General features: G+C 47.4%; 1 protein-coding gene across 1 annotated transcript in view; it reads right to left on the reverse strand.

Moving 5' to 3' along the window:
* LOC116814660 (BPI fold-containing family B member 4-like) overlaps positions 1–22,627 on the reverse strand; it is a 28,701-nt gene extending 6,074 nt beyond the window's left edge. Inside the window, exons 1-9 of the mRNA XM_075072419.1 lie at positions 22,522–22,627; positions 21,344–21,458; positions 19,660–19,767; positions 18,720–18,863; positions 18,316–18,379; positions 17,600–17,690; positions 16,214–16,305; positions 14,160–14,330; positions 776–952 (exon numbers count right to left, since the gene is read on the reverse strand). Of these exons, the coding sequence (XP_074928520.1) occupies positions 776–952; positions 14,160–14,330; positions 16,214–16,305; positions 17,600–17,690; positions 18,316–18,379; positions 18,720–18,863; positions 19,660–19,767; positions 21,344–21,458; positions 22,522–22,627 (1,068 nt within the window). The remainder of the gene's footprint in view (positions 1–775; positions 953–14,159; positions 14,331–16,213; positions 16,306–17,599; positions 17,691–18,315; positions 18,380–18,719; positions 18,864–19,659; positions 19,768–21,343; positions 21,459–22,521) is intronic.
* Between the last annotated feature and the right edge of the window lie 2,036 nt (positions 22,628–24,663).

Below are 24,663 nucleotides of genomic sequence, written 5' to 3' on the forward strand. Positions count from 1 at the left end.
CTCAGAGCAAGTGGTATTAAACTAGTAAGCCAGGTTTGTGCCTAATGCCACCTAGAGATTTCCTTCTACAAGGGAAATCTGCAGTTGCTCCATCTGGCAGCTTTGCTGTAGCATCCAGGTATATGGTAGATGATGAGTTTCTGAATTTATCTCATGGAGTAAATTACTTTCCTGCTCCAAGATATTACAGGAGTTGGGAATTTATGCTCATGACTCCAGCTGCAGGGTCACTGCAGGGGAATAATGTCACGGAGTGTGGGGGAGTCAGGGCCCTGCACCCCTCTTCCTGAGATTCACTGTGACTCTCAGCCAGCCAGTAACACAGAAGGTTTATTAGACGACAGAAACACAGTCCCAAGCGGAGCATGTAGGTACAACCATAAACCCTCAATCAAATCCTTCTGGGGGGTTCAGGGAGCTTAGACCCGAGCTTGGGGTTCCCTGCGTTGCACACTCAGCCCAAGACTGAAAACAAAAACTCCTCCAGCAGCTCTCTTCCCCCTCCCCCCTGCTCGTCCTCTCCTTTGTTCAGTCTCCCAGGCAGAAGATGTCACTTCTCCCAATCCCCCTCCTGGCTCAGGTTACAGCTCAGGTAGCTTCCTTCAACGGAAGTCCTCCATCCCCAATGTAACTCCCCAGCAACATTCCCAGGTCAAATCCGCCCTGCTTCCTGCTCCAGCACAAATGATAAACATGTATGGATGGATCTTGCCTGAATAGGTTTAGGTTTCCTTATAAGCCCTCAAAGGAAAAGCCCCAACTTTGAATTGCTCACTATGGTCTCCGTGACATCAAGGTTGAGGGATGTTTGCATGAGAGTGAGCTCAGCGCTCAGGAAATTCACTGACAGGGCCAGCTGGGTAGCAGAGTCCATTTTCAGCGGCAGGGAGGTAAGAGCTGAGGGGTCGGCGGGAAGGTCAATGAGGTTTCCGCCCTCTTGCAGGACCATGGTCTGAAAGGAGAGGTAGAGAGACGCATTCGGCCATTTCCAGAGAGGGGCACAGCAATCCAGAGGGTTTGCATTTGGACAATACACAGGCCACTGGCTAACTCGCCTTGTCTTGTTGCTAGGATTTTATGTTAAGCAACAACATCAGTATAGAACAGTGGAGCAAGACCACTGGCAACTGGGGCATGAGACTGAGCAGCTTCCTCGTCCACAGAGCCCTCTGCCTAAGGCCACAGGGGCCCAGGCAGCACCTATGAGAATAAGGGTCTCTGTTATCCAAATCATCAGAGCCCCCCGCATCCCCTCACACCCAGCCCAGCAGTGCGCTTACTTTCAAATCCAATTCTATGAAAACTTCACTCGTCACTGGTGGGCTCAGCAAAGCATAGCAGATGCTTCCAGCAGTGCCGACTGAGCTCGGGGCTGCAGAGAAAAAATGAGAAGCCATTTAAACTGCAGCAAATGCTCTAAGTGCTGCAAACCCTCCAGCGGAAGCAGAGCAGGGTGCCCTCCCGATGATGTTAACCAACCAGTTACACAGGAAGACAGTAACTTGAGTGCCTCTGCCCTCACTGCTGCTGAATGCTTGGGCCTGGTACAATCCGGGGCTCCCAATGGGATTTCCCTGTTGCTCTCTGCCCACATGAACAAGGCCTGTCATCTGGGCTCTGTAAAGTAGCCGACGCACTCTCTTTGGAGTTCTTTCCATCAGTTTCCCCACAGACCCTTCTGCCACCCCTGTAATGGTCCTAGTGGCCTGATAGGCTCCATCTGAAACCTGAGCCAACACCAATACACAGCCCTCTGCACTAGCCAGCCCTAGGAGAGAGTGAAATAGACCAGGAGAAGATTGGGGATTTGTTCTCGAGAGGACCCTTAATACCCAACTATCTCTATGTGCCTTGAAGAGCAATGAGTTGTCTCCTTAGGTCCCACTTCAGGAAAGCACTTAAGCACATGCTCAAAGTTAAGCAACATCCTTAAGTCCTCAAGGGGACTAAAGCACTACTCAATGCTAAGCACCTGTTTCGGTGATGTACTGGAGAGGGCTGCTTTCTTGAACTGAGCCCTGTGGGAGATGTGCGAGGCAACAATTGTGTGATCACCCTCCACCCCATTCCCTTTGTGGCACCAGGCCTTGTTCCGGGGGCGCCCTGACAGAGCAGCCCCAGAGCTCCCATGAGTGAAAGGACAGCGGCTGTGCCTGCAGCAGCACCCCTTGGCCTGCCTGTTCTGGCATCGTCCCTGGGTTTGCTCAGTGTTCTGGGACCTACTGAGAGGAGGACAAGATGGAGCCACAACTTACAAACCAGGGTGGTGAACTTTTGGTTCACGAGGGTAAGCACAGCATCCACTGCTGGGCACAGCTACAAGGTGAGAAGAGATACAAAACTCCAGTGAGGCACAAGCAGTAACAAGACCCAGAGCCAGGCATTTTTCCTACTGCAAAGCTTTTGGATTCGTCGGTGCAGGGCCAGATTCTCCTCTGGCTTCCAGCAGTGTCCCAGTGGGGTCACTCCAGTGGAGCTACTGCCCATTTTACACCCAGGGCAAAGCCAAACCTTTGTGCGATGGGCATCATGCAGCTCAGAGCCTGGTCTACAGGCTCAGGCTTACGCTCCAGCACTAAAACCAGCAGGGTAGATGCTGCGGCTCAAGCTGGAGCTCGGGCTCCGGAGCTCCTCCCCAGAACACCTATGCCTGCAGCAATGTTTAGCGCCGTAGCATGAGCCCAAATCTGCAAACCCTGGGCTCTGAGACGCTCTGCTTGCTGCGTACGCGTACGCTAAGGGGCACAGCACAGAACTCACAGCCCATGGGGCTGGAGTTGTGGAGGCTTTATGCACCTTTCTGCCCTCCGAATCCGGGGCTGTTTCTGTGCCTGGAGAGCCTGCGGGGACCTGTCTAAGTTACAGCAGCCTCCCCAAAGTGCCCTATGCCCACAGTCAGTAGAACCCTGCATGCTGTCCCCCCCACACATACACACACCTGGTCCTGGGGGGTAGAGGGGGCAGCCTATGACTGCGTGTGCAATGTGTGTACTGGGGGAATCCTCCCTGAGGTGGGTGCAGGGATTTTAAGATCCCTTTATGCCACGCTGGCCCTTTTCCATGCTGCAAGGGGCCAGAACAGGGGCAAGTATCTCATAGTACAAATTAGCTGCCATTCCTTCCAGTTCAGTTCCAACAAAATCAAAGTTCTCCACACAGAGGAGACGGGTCTCAGAAAGGGACCAGCTGTGGTTTATTTAGGATCCATCTACACACAAACTTCCTCTCGTTTAACTGAAGTACTTTAGGTAAACCAGTGTAAAGCTCTGTGTGGACACTGACTCCGATTTAGCTTAAAGGTGTTTCTGATCAGTTTAAGCTGAACTGAAAGAAGCCTGATTTAAACTGAAGTATGAGTGTTCACATAGCATAGTGCATCGGCAAAAAATAGGAGTGTAAACATGGTGGTACATGTCAGCATTGCAGGTATAAACCCAGGGTCCCTGAAGCATTGGAGAGTTACACTGCTGCATCTACACTGCTGTTTGCAGCTGTGCTAGCAAGGGTATGTCTACCTGAGCTGCAATCCCAACTCCAGCTGGCAGTGTAGACATGCTATCACTGTCAACAACACATCTCCAGTTAAACAGCTGCAAATGTGTGTGTAAGCAAGTCCCTAAATATTGAAGAAGAAGGAAAAAAGGGTTATCGAGACATGGTCATTCACCATTGTGACCACCGTAGGCAAATGTGTCCATGTCACTTTGTCTGAGATTACAAGCTCTTTGGGATGAGGACTGTGTCTTCCTTTAGATTCATACAGACCCCAGCACATTGCGGGTGTTACCAGAAACAGACAAATACTAGAGCACACTCACTGTTACCAAAAAGTGTCCTACTTCAAATACCACCAGTATGAGACTTGTTTACTGACCACCACCCCCGGGTAGTTGCTCTCTGGAGGAACAATGGGTAGTGGATGAACTACATGAACAGACTTACCATGTCTGGCAAGACTTTTTGAAGGGTGGTATTCACGAATTTATTCACAAGTTTGGGCAGCATGCTGGGCAAAGGCGGCAAAGAAAGAAATCAACAGAGTAAATAAAGAGATTCAAAATGACAAGAGTTGCTGCAAAGCAAAAGGTCAGAGGCTCAGCACCAGAAGAATCCAGTTGGCAAACTAGTCAGAAGTGTTTTGTGCTGGTTTTATACAATGCTAAGAGGTCCCCAATCCTAGAAGAAGCTCCGTCATTCTGGAGACCATTTCAGTGCACATAGATGGATACCACATGGAAATACAGTCAATTGGCTGTGGCTGAAATTTACTCCAGTACCAAGGGGCCAGCACAAGGCCGTTGCTCTTTTCTTCTAGCACTCGGTGCTCTGGTTTTCACTCTGCCAGCACTGAGCTGGGGACCTGCCCTCGTGGTTATAAGTGTTAAGTATTACAGATAGTGGCAAATCTAGTGAGCATTGTCCACCATAGCAGAGGCTAAATCTCAGGCACTCACCTGCTGGGGAGATTGGTTTTAATACTAACGAGAGAAATCTGGCAGTCGCCAACGCTGAATTTGGGACAACCCGAGTCATCTTGCAACAGTTTATTCTTGGCGGTCATGTTCGCAACCACTGTGATTTCCATATTTTCACCTATAAAGCTGCACAGAGCAAACTTCAGTTACCTCCTGGTGAATTCTTTACTTTCATCATCCTCCAGGGAAACCAGCTAGCATCCAGAAGGAGCTGATTGGCTCAGGGTTCATGCCAGCTGATCTCCTCCTTCTGATGCCTTAATGTAGGGCTGCTCATCCTGACCTTCCAGCTTGCTAAAGGGTGGGGGGGGGGGGCTTCTGGGGTGGTCCCAGGGAGTTGCTTTACGGAAATGGTTAAGATATCACTGCCCTAGAGTCTGTGTGCATTGAGTCTAAGGCAACATGTTTAGCGCTGCTCTGGACTGTTTATCTCATGGCAATAAAACCCCTTAAAACTCTCCTACTTCTTGCTCATCTTCTGGCTACCTGATTTTATGGAAACCTCGAACGTACCCTTTGGCTAGGGACGTAGAGTTAACCCTATAGCCACACTGGCCCACACATGCTGAGCTGGTGAGAGAGGCAGGCAATGCCAAATGCCAGAGTGGTGAGAGCTGCTCCCCTGGAAGAGATGGTTCTCCATCAGATCAATGCACTGTGCCTCTGGAAAGGCAGGCAGAGGAGCCAGAATGGATGCTGGATGCACCAGGGAGGGTACAAGATATAAGTCCAGCCTGGTGGTCTTTGAGATGCCAGGGGTGACTTACACATAGTCCGTTTGATAAGGTGCAGAGCCCCCACCTCTTCTCTTCCTTAACATTGCAGCTCTCGAGCCCAAACTAAGCCTGTGTTTGCCAAATGCTCTCAGCTTTGGCTAACCCATCTGCAGAGCATGCCACATGCTGGCCACTGCACTTCAGGTGTTGGACATTTCTGCAGAAGATGGGAAATAAACATGTTGCATTCCTTGCTGTCCTGAATATAATTGTTTTTAATTCCATATCAGCTTCCTGGGATCATTAACTCAAGGAACTTGGGAAACAGTTTACCCAATAGATCTGCTCACACGGTGCATTTTCCCAGGTTCCCCAGGGAGACCTTATTTGTTTTCAAATATTCTCAGTTCAATACGAATTGTTTAAAAGGAACGACACCTTCTCACACCCCAGGCAGGATTACACTCACCTCTTCCCAGTGATGGTTATGCGAGTTAAAACAGCCATGAAAAGCCCAGTCCCTGGTAAGAATGTCAGAGTTATCTCAGGGGGCTGAAGATCTTTAACTTTGACCCTATGGAATAAAACCAGGTGAGTAGTTAGGAGAGCCGGTGCCTGCACTGGTGAGACCGGAGTCTAAAGGGATACAAATCCTGTCAGGATTATTCCATTTGTCATTGCAGCTGCATCTAAGGGCTCCCATCAGGGATCAGAACCCCAAGTGCTGTAGAGAAACGGAACTAAGATGCGCCCCTATCGTTAAGCGCGCAGATGAAATAAGAAATCTAGAACCCTCGGTGACTGGCAGACCACGTCTCCATGCCCTATGCAGCGGTTTCGTATGCAGGTCAAAAATTCCTAAACAAATGGGACAAGTTATAGTAATCATAGAAGTGTAGGCCTGAAAGGGACCTCAAGAGGCCAACAAGTCCATCCCCCTGTGCTGAGGCAGGACCAATTAAACCTGGACCATCCCTCACAGGTGTTTGTCCCACCTGTCCTTAAAACACTCCAGCACCAAGGATTCCACAACCTCCTCAGAAGCCTGTTCCAAAGCTCAACTACCCTCAGAGGGAGAACGTTTTTCCTAACATCTGACCTGAATCTCCCTGGCTGCAGATTGAGCCAATTACTGCTTGTCCTGCCTTCAGTGCAGGTGGAGAACAATTCATCACCGTCCTCCTTAAAACAGCCCTTAACAGATTGGAAGACTTATCAGGTCTCCCCCAGTCCTTTTTTCTCAAAACTAAATATTCCCAGGGGGTTTTAACCTTTCCTCATAGGACAGGGGTTCTCAGCTTGTAATCCTTTTTGTTACTTTTTTCTGGACTTTCTGTCCACATCTCTCCCAAAGTGGGGTACCCAGAACTGGGCACAGGACTCCAGCTGAGGCCTCCCCAGTATAAGCAGAGCAGGACAATTACCTCCAAGGTCTTGTCTTGTTAATACACCCCAGATTTCTATTGGTCTTGTTTGCAACTGCATCCCACTGTTGTCTCATATCAGTGGCAATGGAGTCTTCCTAAAAGCGGTGGGGCCAGGAGGCCTCATCCCTCCTTTTCTCCACAAGGTCCTGCCCCTCAGCCAAGCCGGAGCTGAGCCAGGGAACCCGGGCGCCTCTATCTGCCTGGGGTGGGGGGCCCAAGAGCAGCCCCTGGCTCATGTCCCCAGGCCCCAGTGGAGGGTCCATAGTTCCCCACAGCTGCCCAGGCTCCCTGGGCCGCTCTTCCCTGAGCTGGGCTCCAGCTTCTGGCCTGTCCAGGAGGCAGAGCCTCTGGGGGAAGAGAAGGGGCAGGGGTCAGGCCCATCCACTTTCAAAAGTGGGAGGGCCATGGCCCCTTGGTCCCCTCTGTTCTGGCACCCCTGACTCATATTCAATTTGTGATCCACTCCCCCCCCAAATCCCTTTCAGTGTTACCACCTAGCCAGTTATTCCCCTTTTTTCACTTGATTTTTTTTCTTCCTAAGTGAAGTATTTGGCATTTGTCTTTATTGAATTTCATCTTGTTGATTTCAGATCAATTTTCTTGGTGTCACCCATAGATTCTATAAGTGTATTTGCCACTCCATTATCCAAGCCATTAATGAAAATGTTGAACAGAACCAGATCCAGGGCAGACCCCCCCATGGGACCCTGCTAGATACATCCTCCGGTTTGACAGCAAACCATCGATAACTATTCTGAGTAAGCGTCTTTCAACCAGTTATGCACCCAACTTCGATTAATTTCATCCAGACCACATTTCCCTGGTTTGCTTACAAGATCATCATTTGAGACTGTCTCAAAAGCCTCACTAAAATCAAAGGTTTCAGAGTAGCAGCCGTGTTAGTCCGTATCCTATAAAAGAACAGGAGTCCTTGTGGCACCTTAGTAACTAACACATTTATTTGACCCATTCACTCCCAGTCTTTATTTAAACCTAATTTAACGGTGTCCATTTTTCCAATTCAGTAGTCTCTCATTGGAGTCTGTTTTTGAAGCAATACTCTAATTCTATGTTTGAAGTTTTTTTGTTGATTTGCAAACTGGACATCATTAAATTAGGCTTAAATAAAGACTGGGAGTGGATGGGTCATTACACAAAGTAAAACTATTTCCCTATGTTTATTCCCCCCCACCTGTTCCTTACAACTTCTTGTCAACTGCTGGAAATGGGCCATTCTGATTACCACTACAAAAAGTTTCTCTCTCTCCTGCTGGTAATAGCTCATCTTAACTGATCACTCTCCTTAGAGTGTGTATGGTAACACCCATTGTTTCATGTCCTCTGTGTATATTATACAGCTTCCTACTGTATTTTCCACTACATCCATCCGATGAAGTGGGTTTTAGCCCACGAAAGCTTATGCTGAAATAAATGTGTTAGTTTCTAAGGTGCCGCAAGGACTCCTGTTCTTTTTGCTAAAAATCAAATCATGTCTTCAGAGCCCCTCCATCTACAGAAGGAAACTAGGTTGACTTAGAATGATTTGCTCTTGACAACTCCACAATATTTCCCCATTATCACCAGGTGCTTACAAACCGATTGTTTAATAATTTGTTCCAAAATCTTTCCAGGTGTTGAAGTTAGGCTGACTGGTCTGTAATTCCCTGAGTCCTCTTTGCTCCCATTTTTAAAGATCAAAAGTATTATGTTTGCCCTTCTCCAGGTTCTCTGGCTAAACACCAACAGTGTCTCCTGATGTGGGTTACGCTGTATCTTCATTTCAACTTCAGCCTCTAGTCCCGTCTGCATCTATCAGTGAACTTCTGATCTACGGCCACCCTGTGTTACAGACATTTCCTGTGTCTACAACAAACTCCCTAGTCAAGTAAGCAAGAATTAACCTCTGATCTGCTTTGAAGCAGCAACTCACATGCTGTGTTGCCTTCAGGTGATGGCATCTCCATATGTTTGTAAGCTGCTTTCCATTAAAATCACACTTATTAATGGCTCCAGATTCATTTGCTGCTCCTCTGGGCTGATGCTTCCACACCTAATGCAAATAGCTAGCATTTTTCACCTGCAGATCATTGACATAATGCTTGGCAGGTCGTGTTCAACTCACCCTGAAATGCCCTTGATGGGTTTGACACCTGGCTGCTTTTTAGTTGCAGCTGCTGCCAGTTTCTGAAGAATGTTGCTCTCAGTCATTGCATCGGAGACAGCTGGAATATTTCCACAAGAAAAGGTGTGGTTAGCACAGATGCCTCATCAGCAGGGATGGAGATAAGTGGGGAGGGAATCTTTTGTCAGGGAATTCAGGAGAGCATGTTGTGTAAATCATTCAGCTGCATGGCATTCCTATCCCAGTAAACACAGTGTGGCTGAGAAGTCTATAACAGTCATATGGCAAATTACAGCAATGTTTGCAGTCACTTCAGTGTGGTTGACTTTTGTGCAGAGAGTTCCACCTGAACCACCATCTGTTGTGTGTGCGCATTTTAATTCTAGATGTAAAATAGATTTGACTCAGCTGCCTACAGGCAATACCCTCCCCCTTCATCCTACCCATCAGGCCATCCCGTAGCTAGAACCTGCAGTTCTCCGGTCTGTGGGCATTGGTACATTGTCCCACCTCTGGAGAGCAGAACATGCATTTCTCCATGTGAGTGACTTATTGCAGATTATGGAAAACAATAAACAAAAGAAAAACAAATATGAAGAGTTGATTCTCGGACCTGCCTGTGTTGTGCTCTGCACGCGGTGTCAGGTGGCTTTATACTCCTTTAGCACTTTCACCTTCCTGATCCTAGGGCTAGCTTGGCCTCTAGCATGCTTAACGTAGCCGCAGGGCTTCTCTACGTTATGCCCAAGGGACTGTTCTGGCCTCTGGGAATTGGGGAAGCTCACTGGTGCTTTGGCCATGTGCCATATACTGTGGGCTGCGCAAGGGGGCAGCACTGGTTCTACACCTGGGGATTTCCCCAGCGCCCGGCCGGGAATTGTCAGCCATCTAGACAAATGGGCTTTACTACCCTTTGCACCACAGAACAGCACACAGTTACTATCTTGAATCCAGGAGTCCCCATATCAGAGAGCCCAGGAATTCACTGTCACATTCTGCAGCTGAAGTTAAACATGTGGCTACAGCCTCAAGGGGACACTTCAAGGTTGTGGGCACAGAAAACAGGATGGCGGCAATCTCCTCTTTCCCACAGCCACCTGTACCAGCCACACCAACCTGATGCTCTGCACAAATGTGAGGGGTTCACTCCAGGCACAGCTGACTCTGACTCATTGCATAACAGGCTTATTGACTCACCACGATCTATTGTTCCAAGATCAAGCTTCAGGATGGCCCCAGGGGCATTTGTTCTTTGAGAAGTAGCCAGCCAACCACAGGAGAAGAAAATGCACCAAATCCTTAACATCTTTGGCTCCAGCACCGTGCCCAACCTTCCAACAAGCAACGTGCGAACAGATGGGCTGAAATGAGACCCTCCGCTAACATGACCAGAAAGAGATTCTGCTAGGCTGAGTTCACCACTGCAGCAGAGCAAGCGCAGCAGCTCAAGGGGCAGATTCTAATCTCACATGGATTGTAATCAGGGGCAACTCCACTGACGTCAAAAGAGTTATCCAAGGTTAAAACAAGCACGTGCGGAGAATCAGCCCTGAGTGATTTTACCTATAGAAATACAGCTTGAAAGCACAGTTTAAGGTGCATTTGAATCAGCTCTTGTGGGGGGTGGGAGAAGAGACTCCTATAGCACCTATTTAACTTACCCCATACAGACCCAGGTTGTAAGCGCGTGGACTCACTCCATGGCGCCTCCTTCTGGTCTCTTCCAGAGCGCCCTCTGCAGGCCGGTGATCCACCTTACCACTAGCCTGTGTCCCTCCCAGGACCCCAGTGCCCCTTTCTCTGGGGTGCTGCCCCTCTGGCAGTAACCCTTCAGTCTCGGGGTCTCCCCACCCAGGGGAACCCCCACCCCCTATCCCCCACCTCGCCTCAGTCGTAGGCTCCTGCCAGTCACCAACTAGCCCCCATTCTCTGGGGCCAACTGCAGCGTATGCCACTCATCACTGGCAAGGAGGGTTTGACCTGCCGCCTTCTTCTACCACCCAGTACCTCTATGGACCTGGAACCAGGCTCTACAGCCAGGGCAGTCGCCAGCCTGGAGCTCCCCTGCTCCTCTGTTTTTTCCCCAGCCCTGCCTCACTCCCAGCTACCTCTCAACCTTCCCCCAGCCAGGCCTGTCTCCCTCCACAGCTAGAGGAAGGACTGTTGAGCTTCTGGCTACCCTGGCCTTCTTATAAGGCCCGGCTAGTCTGTTTGGAACACGGCTCCAGCTGCAGCCACTTCCCCCAATAAGCCGGGGGTTTGCCCCCTTCCCCAGCCTGAGCCCTCTGTGGGGCTTTTCCAACCCTTTCTGGCTGGAGCAGGTGCTCACCCCGCTACACAGGTATATAGACTGAGGTATGCGCTGTCAGCTTTTCCTGTGTTACAAGCATCAGAGTCACTCAGGGGTTCCTTGTAAACAGAAGAAAGGCAGTTAGTGGAGAGAGTTAACCCCAGGGGTTCCTTGGACGCTGCATGGAGCAATGTCTAACTCTGAGTGTGGCCGTCTACGTTTAGGTGCCACCCACCTGCCCCACTGAATGCTAAAGGTGCCAAAGGTCCTTTGGTGCAACCATCTGAGGAGCCTTCACTCAATCAAATGATCTGTGCTCCAGCAAGGCTGTAGCCACAGCTGGACACTCTGTGCCCATCTCATTGCTACCAGCATGACACGGGTGTTAGATGCTACCAAGTCTGACCAGTGGTAGCAGCAGCATTTCACAGCCCCATGGGGCAGGTGTTCCTGAGCACACGAGGTACGAGGCAGTGGAGAATCAGGCCCTGAGAGTGTATAAAAAAATATTTGTCCTAGTGTTGCAATAGCACTAGAGACATTTCATTGGGGCGTTTCGTGCTCTCACCTGGCCGGGCTGTTGTCCAGTGGTTTTCCAGAGCCGCCAGAGCCTTTCCCAGCAATATAGATGGGGCAGCCTTTATATACCACAATTTGGAGCAAAAAGGACGAAAAACGAAAGGAGTGATTAGACCGGAGCCAATTGTTGGGATGTAAAACTAACCCCCCTGTGGTTTCTGACATCTTCCAATGTAAATAATTTTGCTAAGAAATGTGAAAGTCTGGGCAAGTCGTTAAGTCTGAAGTATCAAGTGAATGTTCCTCCTGTGCACGGAGCCAACACTCTTACTCAACAGCCATGCAGAGCTGCTTGGGAGATTTGCATGCAAATCCAGAAGAGCAAGGCAAAAAAAAGAGATGCTGGAATAGGCCAAAAAAGTGAGATGAATGAGTGTAGGGAAGGAGGGAAGTGGAGACTCAAAGGATAAATTCTGCTGGGGGGGAAGGACACACGTGCTTAACTGTGAACCTTTCCCATGTGATTAGCATGGCACATGTTCCTGAGCAATGGCAGAGGTTACACCAGCGTCCAGGTGGAAACAGGGCCCGACCCATGGTTTAGTGAAGTCGGTGGAAATGATTTCAATGGGTTTTGGATGAGACCCATAATGAGGAGAGGTCTCATGGACAGAGCAATGAAACGAGAGGCAGGACTCGTGAGCTCTGCTACAGCACATCGCAGGGACAGCAGAGCTCACAGCTGATGTTCTGGGTCAGTCACACCAGTGTTTGCGACTTGATTTTTATGACCTGCTCTCAAAGGAAGAGAGTGGAGAGAGACTCATTGCAGGAGTGCAAGGGGGGAACTAACATGAATCTCTTTAAGGGGCTGAATATTCAGTTTGTTAAAACAATCTCACCTGCCTCCCTCTCTCTTCCCTGTCATTTCTAATTCCCGTCCTTCTCAGACCCCATCAGGAGTGGAAGTGGAGCAGTGTTTCTGTGATACTGCCAGTCAGGACAAAACCCAGAATTGCAAGAAAATGCTGTTTTTACTCTAGTTCTAGCCCAATTTTGTCATGATTGACATAAGGTCTGAATGAACAGAACCACCCTAAAACTGGATCTTTACATCTTCCTTACTGATTTCTCTCTATCCTGCTCTCTGAATCTGGCTAAGTTGTTACACCTTGCTCAGACCTGTGGCATCTGAAAGCTTGCTCAGCTGACTGTTTCGAGGTTTACCCATCATTCCTGTCAGACGCGCCATTGACTTGGCCATGTGCACCTCTGAAATTGGAGTTGCTGAATTATTTCTGTCCTCTGCATTATTTTTATGTGAAAACATGTTTCCTGAAGCTTATCTCAGCGTCTTTCTCTGAGTGGCAGGCCTGGCCTGGCGGCATTCTATCGCTGCTAAGCCCGGTTTGAGAGATTTCTCTCTTATCTATTAGGAATTTAAGCTTAAGTGCCCGTCAAGTCAGAAAGATGTTTTTGTGCCGGTAACTTGATCAGTCCTTAACTCAATGTCATCTTAGAGGGTAAGTCCTCACTTGGACAATCAGGTACAGAACAGCTCAACAATAGGAGAAAATCCGCATCTAAATAACAGGGAGGTGTCTTATCCCTTCAGCTTACCCCTCAGTCAAACTCTTTGCACAGGTTAAAATAACAATATGCATGTGACTAAGTCATAAGTGCAGCTTTGGAACTTGCCACTGGTAGTAGCTACACGGGCCGACACAACAAGCCAGGGCCATCCTCCCAGGTGTCCCTCCCCTAAACACAATTTTTGCAGTTTGGGGTGGAAGCAGAGAGGACAGTAACTGAACACCACAAGGAAGGCTTGTCCCAGTATTTCAGCCCAGACGAAGTAGGAAGTCCTGGAATTCTTAGAACAAAGCCTGTTGCTTCGTATGAGATTTCAAATCTACTTCCAAGATCAAAGATGGGGGGAAACTGTTCATTTCAACAGTTTTACAGGAACAGTTATGATGTTTTTCATTTTTTTTTTCAGCTGAAGTTCTTTGCCAAGTTCAGTTCAAATTTGTAAATAGATTTGGTCCCCCCCCCCCCGTATTTTTGGATAAAAATTTACTATTTGCTGGAAAACATTCAGCTAGCTCTAGCCTGAATGCAGCTTAACTGTGTCTGTTCTCAGCAAGGAAGACTGACGTCCGCTAGGAGGAAACGGAGGCTGCCTCAGTTGTTGGCGGCTTTCAGCAAATGCTGGTCACTGTGTCCTGGGGCTTTCTCGATGCACCCATAGCAATCTCGTCGCAGTGCACAGCTGTACTCCAGGAAGTGCTGCTGCTCATAACCTTGGCGTTTTCACTGGGGCAGATTCAGCGGGTGCTCTGTTGTGCTTGCTCAGACAAAATGCCCATTGAGGTCAATTGAAGATTTCCCCCAGTGTAGGATAAAGCCATGACCATGCTCCTAGCTCCCTGGCCAGAGTTAATGTCTCTGCTGTTTCAATACTTCCCAAGCTGTTAAGCACATCTCAGTGAGTTAGGCCAGGTGAATTAGGAAATGCCCAGAGCATCAGGAGATACAACCAATGCTCCAAACAAGTGCCCATGTATTTCCTCTAGCCTGGACAGAAATACCCTGGCACTCAGTACTCACCACGTTCGATGTAGAAATAAATGTCTGTGGCTGGATCCGGATGAGGAGGGACAGCGCAGCATTGAAGCAAGCCTGGCTCAGCCCCAGGTTCAGAACACTGCCAGGCAGGGTGACGGGGACGGCGCTGACAGGGAGGGAGATGTTGCCTCCTTCCACCTGATGGATCACGGTCTGGAAAGGGAGATGGTACTGAGTGAAACCATCACCTTCAAACAAGGGGAGTCACCTGCTGGGTTTACACCTTGCCTATTGCTCAGCCACTCGTGTTCTTATTTAAGAACATTTTGTTCTCTCAACAGTTCTCTTTACATTTAACTAAAAGTTCGTTTGCTAAACTCTATGATGCATAATGAAGGTTTCCCTGTTTTATTAAGTAGGCCTGAAACCAACCCCATGGATTTCATTGCTTGGCAAATGACAGGGTTTGGATACGGAGAGCAGGTGGGTGGAACTGGCTGTTTCCTGCCACGCTGCGTGAACGAACATCCACTCCAAGGTTGAACCAGTCATTCCTGCCACCACGATATTCACTGTGCACATTTTCATTCACGCATGCCTGAGACGTAACTAACCCTAACTTGAACACCTGTGTATTGACATGCAAATAAAGAGACCCAGAAACATTTGTCATTTGCTTGTTTATTACTTGCTGGTCATTATCTGTTGTTCATTATTGGCCATTTGCGTTTGGCTAGTCACTGCTCCTTAGCCTGGGCTCTCCTGGTTAACAAGTGTCAGTCAGCTGTGAAGAAGCAAAAAAAACACCAAGTGAGGGTCTGGCTGACAAGCCACACCCCCGAGGAATGGCAGACAGTGACACTGGATGGTTTGCAGACAGCCTAGCAGGAGAAGATGAAAATCGTTTGTCCCAGCCGCTGGTGAATAGTTACCAGTAACAATTATCTTTGCAGTAATCAGGAAAGGTTTGTCAATGACTTGCAAAGAGAAGAGCAAAGTGCTTGATCCAAAGTCCATTGACTTCAATGGGCTTCAGATCATGCCCTAAAAGTGTGGCTAGTATTTTAATAGTAATGAGGCCAGCTGTACTCTAGAGTTATGCTGTGCGGAACGTTCTTCATTTATATTAACTGTATCAATGTCCCTGAAGGTAAATGGACTCCCCCTAAGAACAGTGATCAGAGTTGTCGTAACTTCCTACTCAGATTTGAACCTTAGCGTTCATGAACTGAAAAGCTAGCATGAATCCTCTAAGCTTAATTACCAGCTTAGATCTGATATCGCTGCCACCATCCAGGAATTTCCAGGGCCTGACTCCCTTGGGTCTCCCCAAAACATTCCCTGGGGAACCCCAAGACTCAGAAGCCCTGAGTCTTACCACAAAGGGAAATAACCTCCTACCCTTGTCTCCTTTTTACCCCCTCCTAGGCTTCCCCTGGAAGATACAGCTTCAAGTCCTTGAAACACAAGCACCGAGAGATTAAGTATCTCTCCCTTCCCCCCTCCTTCTTCCCCTGAGGCTGTTCAGATCCACCCTCCGTAGAATTAACACAAAGAGAATTTCCCTTCCCTTCGTTCCTTAGCCTACCCAGAGAAAACTTCAACAGGTCTTAAAAAGAAAGCTTTATATAAAAGAAAGAAAAGACATAAAAATGCTCTCTGTATCAAGATAACAATATACAGGGTCAATTTCTTAAAAGAAAATTATGAATAAACAGCCTTATTAAAAAAGAAATACAATTTAAACATTCCAGCAACTACACACATGTAAATACAAACAAAACAATAAAAGCCTATTGTTTTTCTACCTTTGTACTTACAACTTGGAAACTGAAGATTAGAAGCTTGAAGATAGATAGAAAGATCCCTCTCATAGCCTAGAGACAGACAAAAGACACAGACCCAAACATTCCCTCCCTGAGCTTTTAAAAATCCGGTTTCCTGATTAGTCCTCTGGTCAGGTGTTTGGTTCCCTTTGTTAACCCTTTACAGGTGAAAGAAACATTAACCCTTAGCTATCTGTTTATGACAAGAGTAAACACCATCAAACACCACAAGGCAGTCTCAGGGGTTTGTTATCCAAAGTCAACACTTACATTTAAATCCAGTCCGACATACAGGTCAGTTATCAGTGGAAGGCTAGCTAACTGATACTGGATCTTTCCTACGGCACCAAGTGGGACCAGCACTGCACAGAAACAAAGTCCATCACATCAAGAGCAAACAAGCAGCCAACTAGCTCCTTTTCTTCCCATGTTGCTCTGGGCTCAGTGCTGGGACTGTTACTCATGCTGAGTAGAAAAGGGCATTGGCTTTGGTGGGACTGTTTCATAGAAGAAATGTCCAGCTGGAAGGGACCTCAAGAGGTCATCTAGTCCACGCCCCCATCTTGAGGCAGGACCAAATATACCTAGTTCATCTCAGACAGGTGTTTGTCCAACATGTTCTTAAAAAGCTTCCAGTGATAGGGATTCCACAACCTCCCTTAGTAATCTGTCCCCGTTCTTAACTAGCCTTATAATTAGGAAGTTTTTCCTAATATCAAACCTAAATCTCCCTTGCTCAAGATTAAGCCAAGTAAATGCTACTCAGGGCAAGCAAAGGATTCCCAAATTAGGCCTTCTGTGATCTGAATCTTTTTCCAGAACAGAGCCAATAAGGCAACGAGCCAAATGCAGAGATAATATGTAAAGAGCATAAGTGGGGGTGAGACTGAAGACACCAACAATGGTTTAAACTCTCCCCCCCGCCCTCTGGGGACTGGAAGAGACGAGTGTAGTAGGAAAAGCAGCTGACATGAAGATGGAAAAAGGATCAGTTACAGCAGACTCGGATTTACCCCTCCCTTTTTCTAGCTTTGATTTCTTTACACTCGCCTAGAAACGCTGGCCCCACTTCCTGATGTACAGCCTGAATGAAGGCTGAACAGGAAATAGTTAAAAAAAACCACACAATTTCCATCCCAAACCGGGACAAAAAGTTGAAATCTCCAAAATTTTCACAACCTGACATGGCAAAGAAATGTCAGTTCCAGTCAGTAAAAGTCTTTTGATTTTGCCCTTTTCTTTTTTTAACCTTTGTGTGGGAGTGTGAATTAAATTACATTTCAAAACAAAGTTAATTTTGAACCAAAAACCAAAATGTTTCATTTCAAAAATGACAAAATTGGATGCAATTTCAAAAAAAAAAAATGTCAAGTCAGGAAATTCATCAGCACTGGCTCATTCCCATAAACAAATTCAAGGAATCTTCATTTTCCATGAAAACACGTTTTGTTGAAAAACTCCTGATCAGCAAACCACCTTTGGCATCATCCCTGAATGTAGCCTCTCACTCTCAGGATGGGCCTGAGCCCACAATGGTGCACATCTCCCGCTGTGGATTGAAGAGCTTACACTGACCCCAGAACGACAACTGCTCCATGTGCTGGGATTACCGGGAAAGGGGAGGAAGTGGGAAGGAAGCTTGTGCAAGATACGTACCATTCAGGGTGCCCAGCAGCTGCATGTTCATCAGCTTGACGATGTTGTTGACTACTGGACACAATCGTAAAAAACAGCAAACACTCAGCACCTGAATATCTGCTAGCAGACCCATCACCAACTTCTTTGGGAGCCCTTGGGGAAAAGGCAGAGCCGACGGGGGTGTGGGGGGGGAAGCCAGTACAAATTACCAGGGCCCGGTGGTCCAGAAGGGGGCCCAGGACCTGGCTTCCCCAGCTTTGTCAGCCCTATTTAGCCAGTCCGCCCTTGCTGGGGGGCCCCAAAAATTTTCACCGGGGCCCGAACCCGCTCTCGGCGGCCCTGGGAAAAGGTGCTATCAATGTAAGGGCAGCAGGGGCTGGACTTCTGTGAGAAAACCCTCTGAACTATGGAGAAGAGTTTTCATTGTGAATTTCCATCTCAGAGATTAGTAATTGTTCTCATACACCCCAGCAGGTCCCAGCAGCCACCAGGCTGCCTACCTGCCCTCCGTACCTTTGCACAGGGTGGGACACTCAAACAATGACAACAAAGAGAGGGAAAAGGAGGCAGGAAGAGAGCTGAAATTCCACACGCCCCTGTAACCAAATCAGTTCTGATTCTTCAGGGCCTGGGCTAGCAAACTTCACAATGAATCTGATCAAACAACAATCCAGGCCATCCCTCATCCGCTTCTCAATGGCCCTCTGGCAGGATTGGTCAGTCTTTGATCTCACCAGGCTTGGCAGAGTTGTCGTAAGGGCGCTAGACACTAATCCAGTCACTGATACTGGCAGCAAATTGCAAGAGAAAGACAACCAAGTATGAAAGCCAGTCCAGGGCCAGGGTGGCTAAAAACACAAGTCTCAAGAGAGGTACCAAGGGACTAGAACCACCCAAGTTCCACAGTCCAAGGTAGCGTTAGCTGCCTTTAGTTTAGATAAAGAGTTTTGGAAGTGACACAGAACCTCATGATTTGGGTTTTAAACCAACTTCAGATTAGGATGAGACTTTCACCAGAGGGGTGAGGGGAGAATTATCCCACATTTGCTGCAATGGGAGGCTCCAAAAAGAAAAATGTATTATTCACTCAGGCCTACTAATGATCACTACAAAAGGTGGGAAAACCACTGGCACCTTCCCTGAGAGAAGCCCGATGTCAAAGGGACCAAGCAGGGATTGGCAGTCTTCAATTACAACTTGGAAGACACCTGTTGAATAGTCGGTCACTCTGACTTTTGCGTTAAGGTTCACGTCCACTGAAATATGTATCAGCTCAGATAGCCTAAAGAAATAAACTCAGGTTAAATATAGCTCATCTCAAAGCAAGCTGCAATATGATTCATCTAAGGAGAGACATTTATAACCTCCAAAACCATGATATGATGTTCAGATAAAAATTAGTGAATTCTCACACCTTTCTCTATTGAAATTCACTGCAAATGCTATTAACTGAGTTCTGCCCCTGCATTGTCAGCACATTGCTACATGTGGTGATCAGGTGAAAATCCATACGAGGTGTAAATTTCCTAGGTGCTGCAGAGCACACAGACGTAGGGTCACTTTGCAGTGAGGAAATTGCATAAACAACATGGTGCAGTGCAAAAATATCCACATCTCTGTATTCCTGAGGTGAAGTAACAAGAATCGACTGGGTCTAAGTGGTTGCAGAAGGTTAATACACTGGCCTTTCATGTCTGACCCCTGATTCAATTGTGACAGTAAGGAAGTAATTTACACTTCTTACATTACAGTTTTTTTCCCGCTCTTTAATGTTCTTTAAGTTTTGACCCCCGAGTTCTACAGACCTCGGGTGTAGCAGAGATTTCCTACGAATTGCAGCATTTTGTGAAACAAAAGTTGCGGCAAGCCAGATTATCCCCTCAGATGCAGGTTCATGGCACCCATTGCCTTCAGGGGGAGCCACCAACAGGTACTGGAGGGCGGGAGAGAGTCCACCGCTTTCCTCAGCGCTTGTCAGGACTCGTCCAAGAGCATCTGACCAACTTATCCATCCTCATTCGGTTCTTTGGGCCAGGGAGAAGAACAAAAAGCTGCAGGTTGTCAAACCCCACACTCACAACAAGTTGCCATTGATCTCTAGCTTAGTAGCAATGGTCAGCTGGCCCCCAATTCCAGGCAGCAGCGTCACCGACACCGTGGACAGCTGGACGTTAACAACTTCTAGTCTGCAGAATGAAAGCAGAGGCCGTGAGAAAGAGCTGAGCAGTTACATACATTTGAGAACTGAAATGCCAGATTAACCCTCTGTGATGTGCACTTTAGAATTTACCCACAAAGTAACGGGCCAAATGCAGTGGAGACATGTAAAACAGTGCATGGGGTGGGGAGGCGAAGGCAGTCTAACATGGCTGAACGCACATCCCAGAGGAGCAGAAGGAAAAATGAGGGTAGGGAAAAGCAGCTTTCCTGGCAGCAGGATACATTGTGTAGGATACAAACCTGAATGCTGGTGCTACACAGACCCAGTCCTGAGCAAAAAGTCAAAATGGGGTCCTGGAGTGATGCTGATCCAGGAAGTTGCATCTGTTTTTTCATTCTGACCTCTCATTGACTTCCCCCCACACACACTGCTGCGCACGCGGGCTTCAAAGCTATAATTCTGCATCTGAAAGTATAAACCACGCCCCCGAGACTGTCACCCTGTTGTCCAACTTGCCACAGTGAGATGCAGCCTGGGCATCTTGCCCACAAAGCATCGCACACTCATCTTAGCAACCCGTGGGAGAGCTGGAATGACAGTCTGTGGCATGACTGGGGTAAGGAATGGTGTCCCTAGCCTCTGTTTGTCAGAGCGTGGAGAGGGATGGCAGGAGAGAGATCACTTGATCATTATCTGTTAGGCTGACTCCCTCTGGGGCACCTGGCATTGGCCACTATCGGCAGACAGGATACTGGGCTGGATGGACCTTTGGTCTGAACCAGTATGGCCACTCTTAAATTCTTATGACAGCATAGCTACAGGCTACATTTAGACTATGTTCGGTGGGGCAGTGATCTGTCCTTTTCCTTGCCTGTAAAGTACCTCGTGCATACATGGAAATTCTTCAAGGCATTGACTGATGAACTAATCCAATCCTGGCCTCTGCACATCAAAACTAGACATGCACTTACAGGTGTCTACCTTTGCACATGCACAGACCTGCACATGAGCTCTCAATACCCCAATACCCGGACATCGGTATGTCTTGTGAATTTGCACCTGCAAAAACTATTGGGCTCAACATTCTTTATCCCCAAAGTCTGTCATATTCTGACAAGCCAAAGAACAAGCATAACAACTTTTACAGTCTGGAGAGAGAAGTAGGCATGGGATGTCCCAATGAGTGTTGCCACCTACAGATGATGACAGAACGTCCTGAGGGTCAGATGGGGGAGACTTGGACCCAAAGAGGAAGGTAGTTCAGAGGAAGGGCTAAAACCGCCTTCTTAAGTCATTCCAGTGATTTTAACAATCAATGATTCTTCTATACAAGATGCAATCATGGACCACAAGGGATGAAATCTGAGTCCGAGTTCACAACTGGCATCAGTAGGCACAGCACCAGCTGGGAATTTGGCACTGAGGGCCAGCTCCTCCCCTGACATAAGGATCCATGAGATGGACTCTGACTACATTCTTACTGATGGTAGCTTGTCCCCTGCTTCTCCCCTTTGGAGTCTCTCATAAAGACCCCATTGACTCCTGTGGGCTTTGGGTCAGGCCCCCAATGCAGAAGCTTTAGCATATTGTTCTCCGCTTACCCTGTGATGCTGATGAATGAACCAAGCAGGTCCCCTCCGCTCACGATGTCGGGGATCTGTATTGCCTGGAGATGCTTTTGGAGAAGCCCATCCTGAAGCAATACACCTAAGACAACTGGAACACATCTTTCCATGAGACCAGAGATCCTTGAGAGTGACCTCCAGTCAAACGGAACTCACGGTGTGAGTGTTACATCAATAATCCATAGAACACCATATTGGGGGGGAGCAATATTTTACAATATGGACTGAACTGAAACAGTCCTTGGCTTAGTAGCTCTGAAAGGTAATCGTGAAGAGCATCCTCAGTGTGGTATAGGGGAAACTGTGTTATAATTACAAGCTATCACCTTCAGTGAGAGGGGTTTCCTGGTCTTATTGCGGGCTACAGGACTTTGTAGGGAAGTGTGCGATCTGGGTCTTGTGCAGTTAGTCTGCAAAGAGCCAGCCTACGGTAAGGGGGGTGATTTGTGTATCTCTGCCTTAGAGATCAGACTGTTTTGTGTCTCTCTGGCTTTGGTTCTTGTGCGTTAGGGTTCTGGATTCTAAGCAATAAAGTCGTGTTACTTTGCAACCTTCTAGAAAGAGAATTTTATGTTTTTATCTCATTTCTGTGTGTGCGCCGTGAACTTAACACTCTATAAATCTAATTTAAACAAGATTACTATGTAGTTGTGTCTGCATTACAAACTTGCTCTCACCCTTGCCAGATTAATGCCAAAAGCACAGCTTGTACCATTTGTGTTCCATTTGGGGCATAACCACAGTTGCAATTTTAGTATAATAAGTATGTCAATATATGTTAGAAACATTAACAGTTCATTAAGTCTCACAACAAACCCTGAGGAAGGAAAGTCAATTCCCTGCCTTTTACAGATGGGAAACTGATGCACAGAGAGGCAAATGCAGACCTGGGCCCGAGCGGCTGCTTTGTGCTGCATCATCCCCTGCTTCTGACACTTCTGGGATTGCACAGGGCCCTGCAGAGACCCATTATCACTTCTGAGTCTCCTGCTGGAACAAGGAGCTCTGAGGAGCCAGGGCTGCCTCCGGTAAGTGAGTAAATACAGAATAAAGCAGGAACAAGGAAGGTGACAAAACAAAGGGGCTGTTCAGAGAAGCTTTGTTCTCACTCATCATCCCACACAGTTTGCAGCATAAGCGTGACTCATACTTACCATTGTGAATTCCCTCTGGACTGACTACAGAAAAGACTCCAGGGACCACTCCCTGAGATAGGGGCAGCAGGCTACAGAAGAGGACGATTCTCAAAACTTTTAACATCTTCAGCTCTGATCCCTGCAGAGAGAATCTCCAGTCAGTGCAACTGCAGTGTAACCAAGGAAAAACAGGCCCCTGCTGAGAGATCCAGAGCCATGGGCCAAATCCTGGCATGCCGCTCAGTCCTTTCTCAGCCAAAACTCTCACTGGAGCCCATGGGAGTTTCACTTCTGTAAGGGATGAGTAAAAGCTGAGTGAGGACATCAGGGTTTGGCCCAAGAACAGCATATCACCATTTATTGCACCACCAAAGCATTTTAGACACCTCTCAGAAGAGGCAACCAAGCTGCCTTTCATGGAGACGAATCCTTGATCAATGTTCTAATTATTAATTACTTTCTATAGCCTTTATTCTTGAAGAGCAGATTTGTTCCAAGGATCCCTACCAAAGGATTTAGCCAAGAGCCATGCTAGAAATAGCAGTAGCTCGAGCCTGACATGCTAGTTTATTGTTTTCAATTTTCACAAGTGACAAAATAATCAACTGAAATAAGTAATGTGAATGATAGAAAAGTCACAGATTTAAGAAACTCAGCACTGAACTAAGCATCCACGTCATTCACAGATTAGAAATGTAATGACTGCATTATCACTTGCTCGTTTCAAACTCATTCACATCACATGATGAGCAGCAGAGCTGGTAAGGTAATGTCATAGATGTTATAATTACCTAGATCCGTTCTGGCTCCTTTGGCCAATGCCTGGTAGCTGTCCAGAGGTTCTTGCTTTCTCTGTTCTTGGGTAGCTGAGGTGAAGCAGGGAGCCCTTATATAATCAAAACCTACGTAGAATGAGGAAAATAAAACGAATGATGAAACATGAGCTAGCCCCTTGAGTATAAGAATTCTGTGGGAGAAGGAATTTTTTCCTGTCTCTCAACATAACTGAAGACATTGAAAAAAATTGAGCATGTTCTTGAACAACAGGTTGTTCAAACGAAGCTGCAGGATAAGGGTCACCACCACCACCAAGCAGCATTCTCACTCTCCCACGTGTAGTGCTCTGAGGTCAGGAGTGCAGAGGACTTGCAAACCACACGGCACTGGAAGGGACTCCTGTCCTCTAGGGTTGCTTGCTGGCTGTAGAACAGGTTGTAAGGTCTTTACGTGAAGCTGTGGAAGTCAAAGAAGAACATTACTACTAAGCAGGCACTGAAGAAGGTAGAGTCCCCATGAGTCAGTTGTCAAGCATCTTCATACTCTGTCCCAGCTCTGTTTCTGGAGAACAAGCATGGATGTAAACTCAATTTTTAAGGCATATGCCCAGAGCATCAGTTTACAGTAGATATTTGAACCAGGTTCTTCACATAGAAGAGAAAACAACATAACTACTGCATGAAGGAAACATTTTAATCTCCTAGGTCTCCGTTGATTTCTGATGTATGGGGAGGTGTATTCTCCCATTGCATATCTTGTAAAGCCAATGATTGTGCATGCGTGTGCAGACACTGCAACAAGTATTAACCTGTGCAATGTCACAGAGAGCTGGGCTCATTCTGCTTTGCAAGTCTGGTCGTGGGAGCCAGAATGTATCAGCTCCGTACATCACGGTGCTGACAGACCTGGAACCCAAGAGCCAGATCCTTAACGGGCATAGATAGGCATAATTCTAGTGAACTCAGCGGGTCAGATCCCCATTTGATGTAACCAGGCAGAGCTCCATTGAAGTGAGCTGAGGGTCGGGCCCAGAGAAGTTAACATGAAAGGTACAAACATGGACACTACTATACAAGGCCGTCAGAATATAGAAAGTCAGAATAAAGCCCTATAGCCCTTGCTGCACCCAAATTACAGCCCATAAGATGCCTTCATTCATCATCCCAATCTAATAATTAGCTCTGCCACTATATTCCTGCTCTTGCAGTGTCCAGTTGCCTCTTGGATTGATTTATACTGCGCTGTTTTATTGCTGACATCCCTGCTGGGTTTGTTTGCCTTGATAGCTTGGAAAATCTGCCAAGGCAGCTCTCTGTGTTTGCATTTGAAAGGAGCCTCTCCAATTTAATAAGGCCAAAGCAATCACCATAAATGTCAATGGAG

Source organism: Chelonoidis abingdonii, chromosome 14, assembly GCF_003597395.2.
Source record: "Chelonoidis abingdonii isolate Lonesome George chromosome 14, CheloAbing_2.0, whole genome shotgun sequence".
NCBI lineage: Eukaryota > Metazoa > Chordata > Testudines > Testudinidae > Chelonoidis > Chelonoidis abingdonii.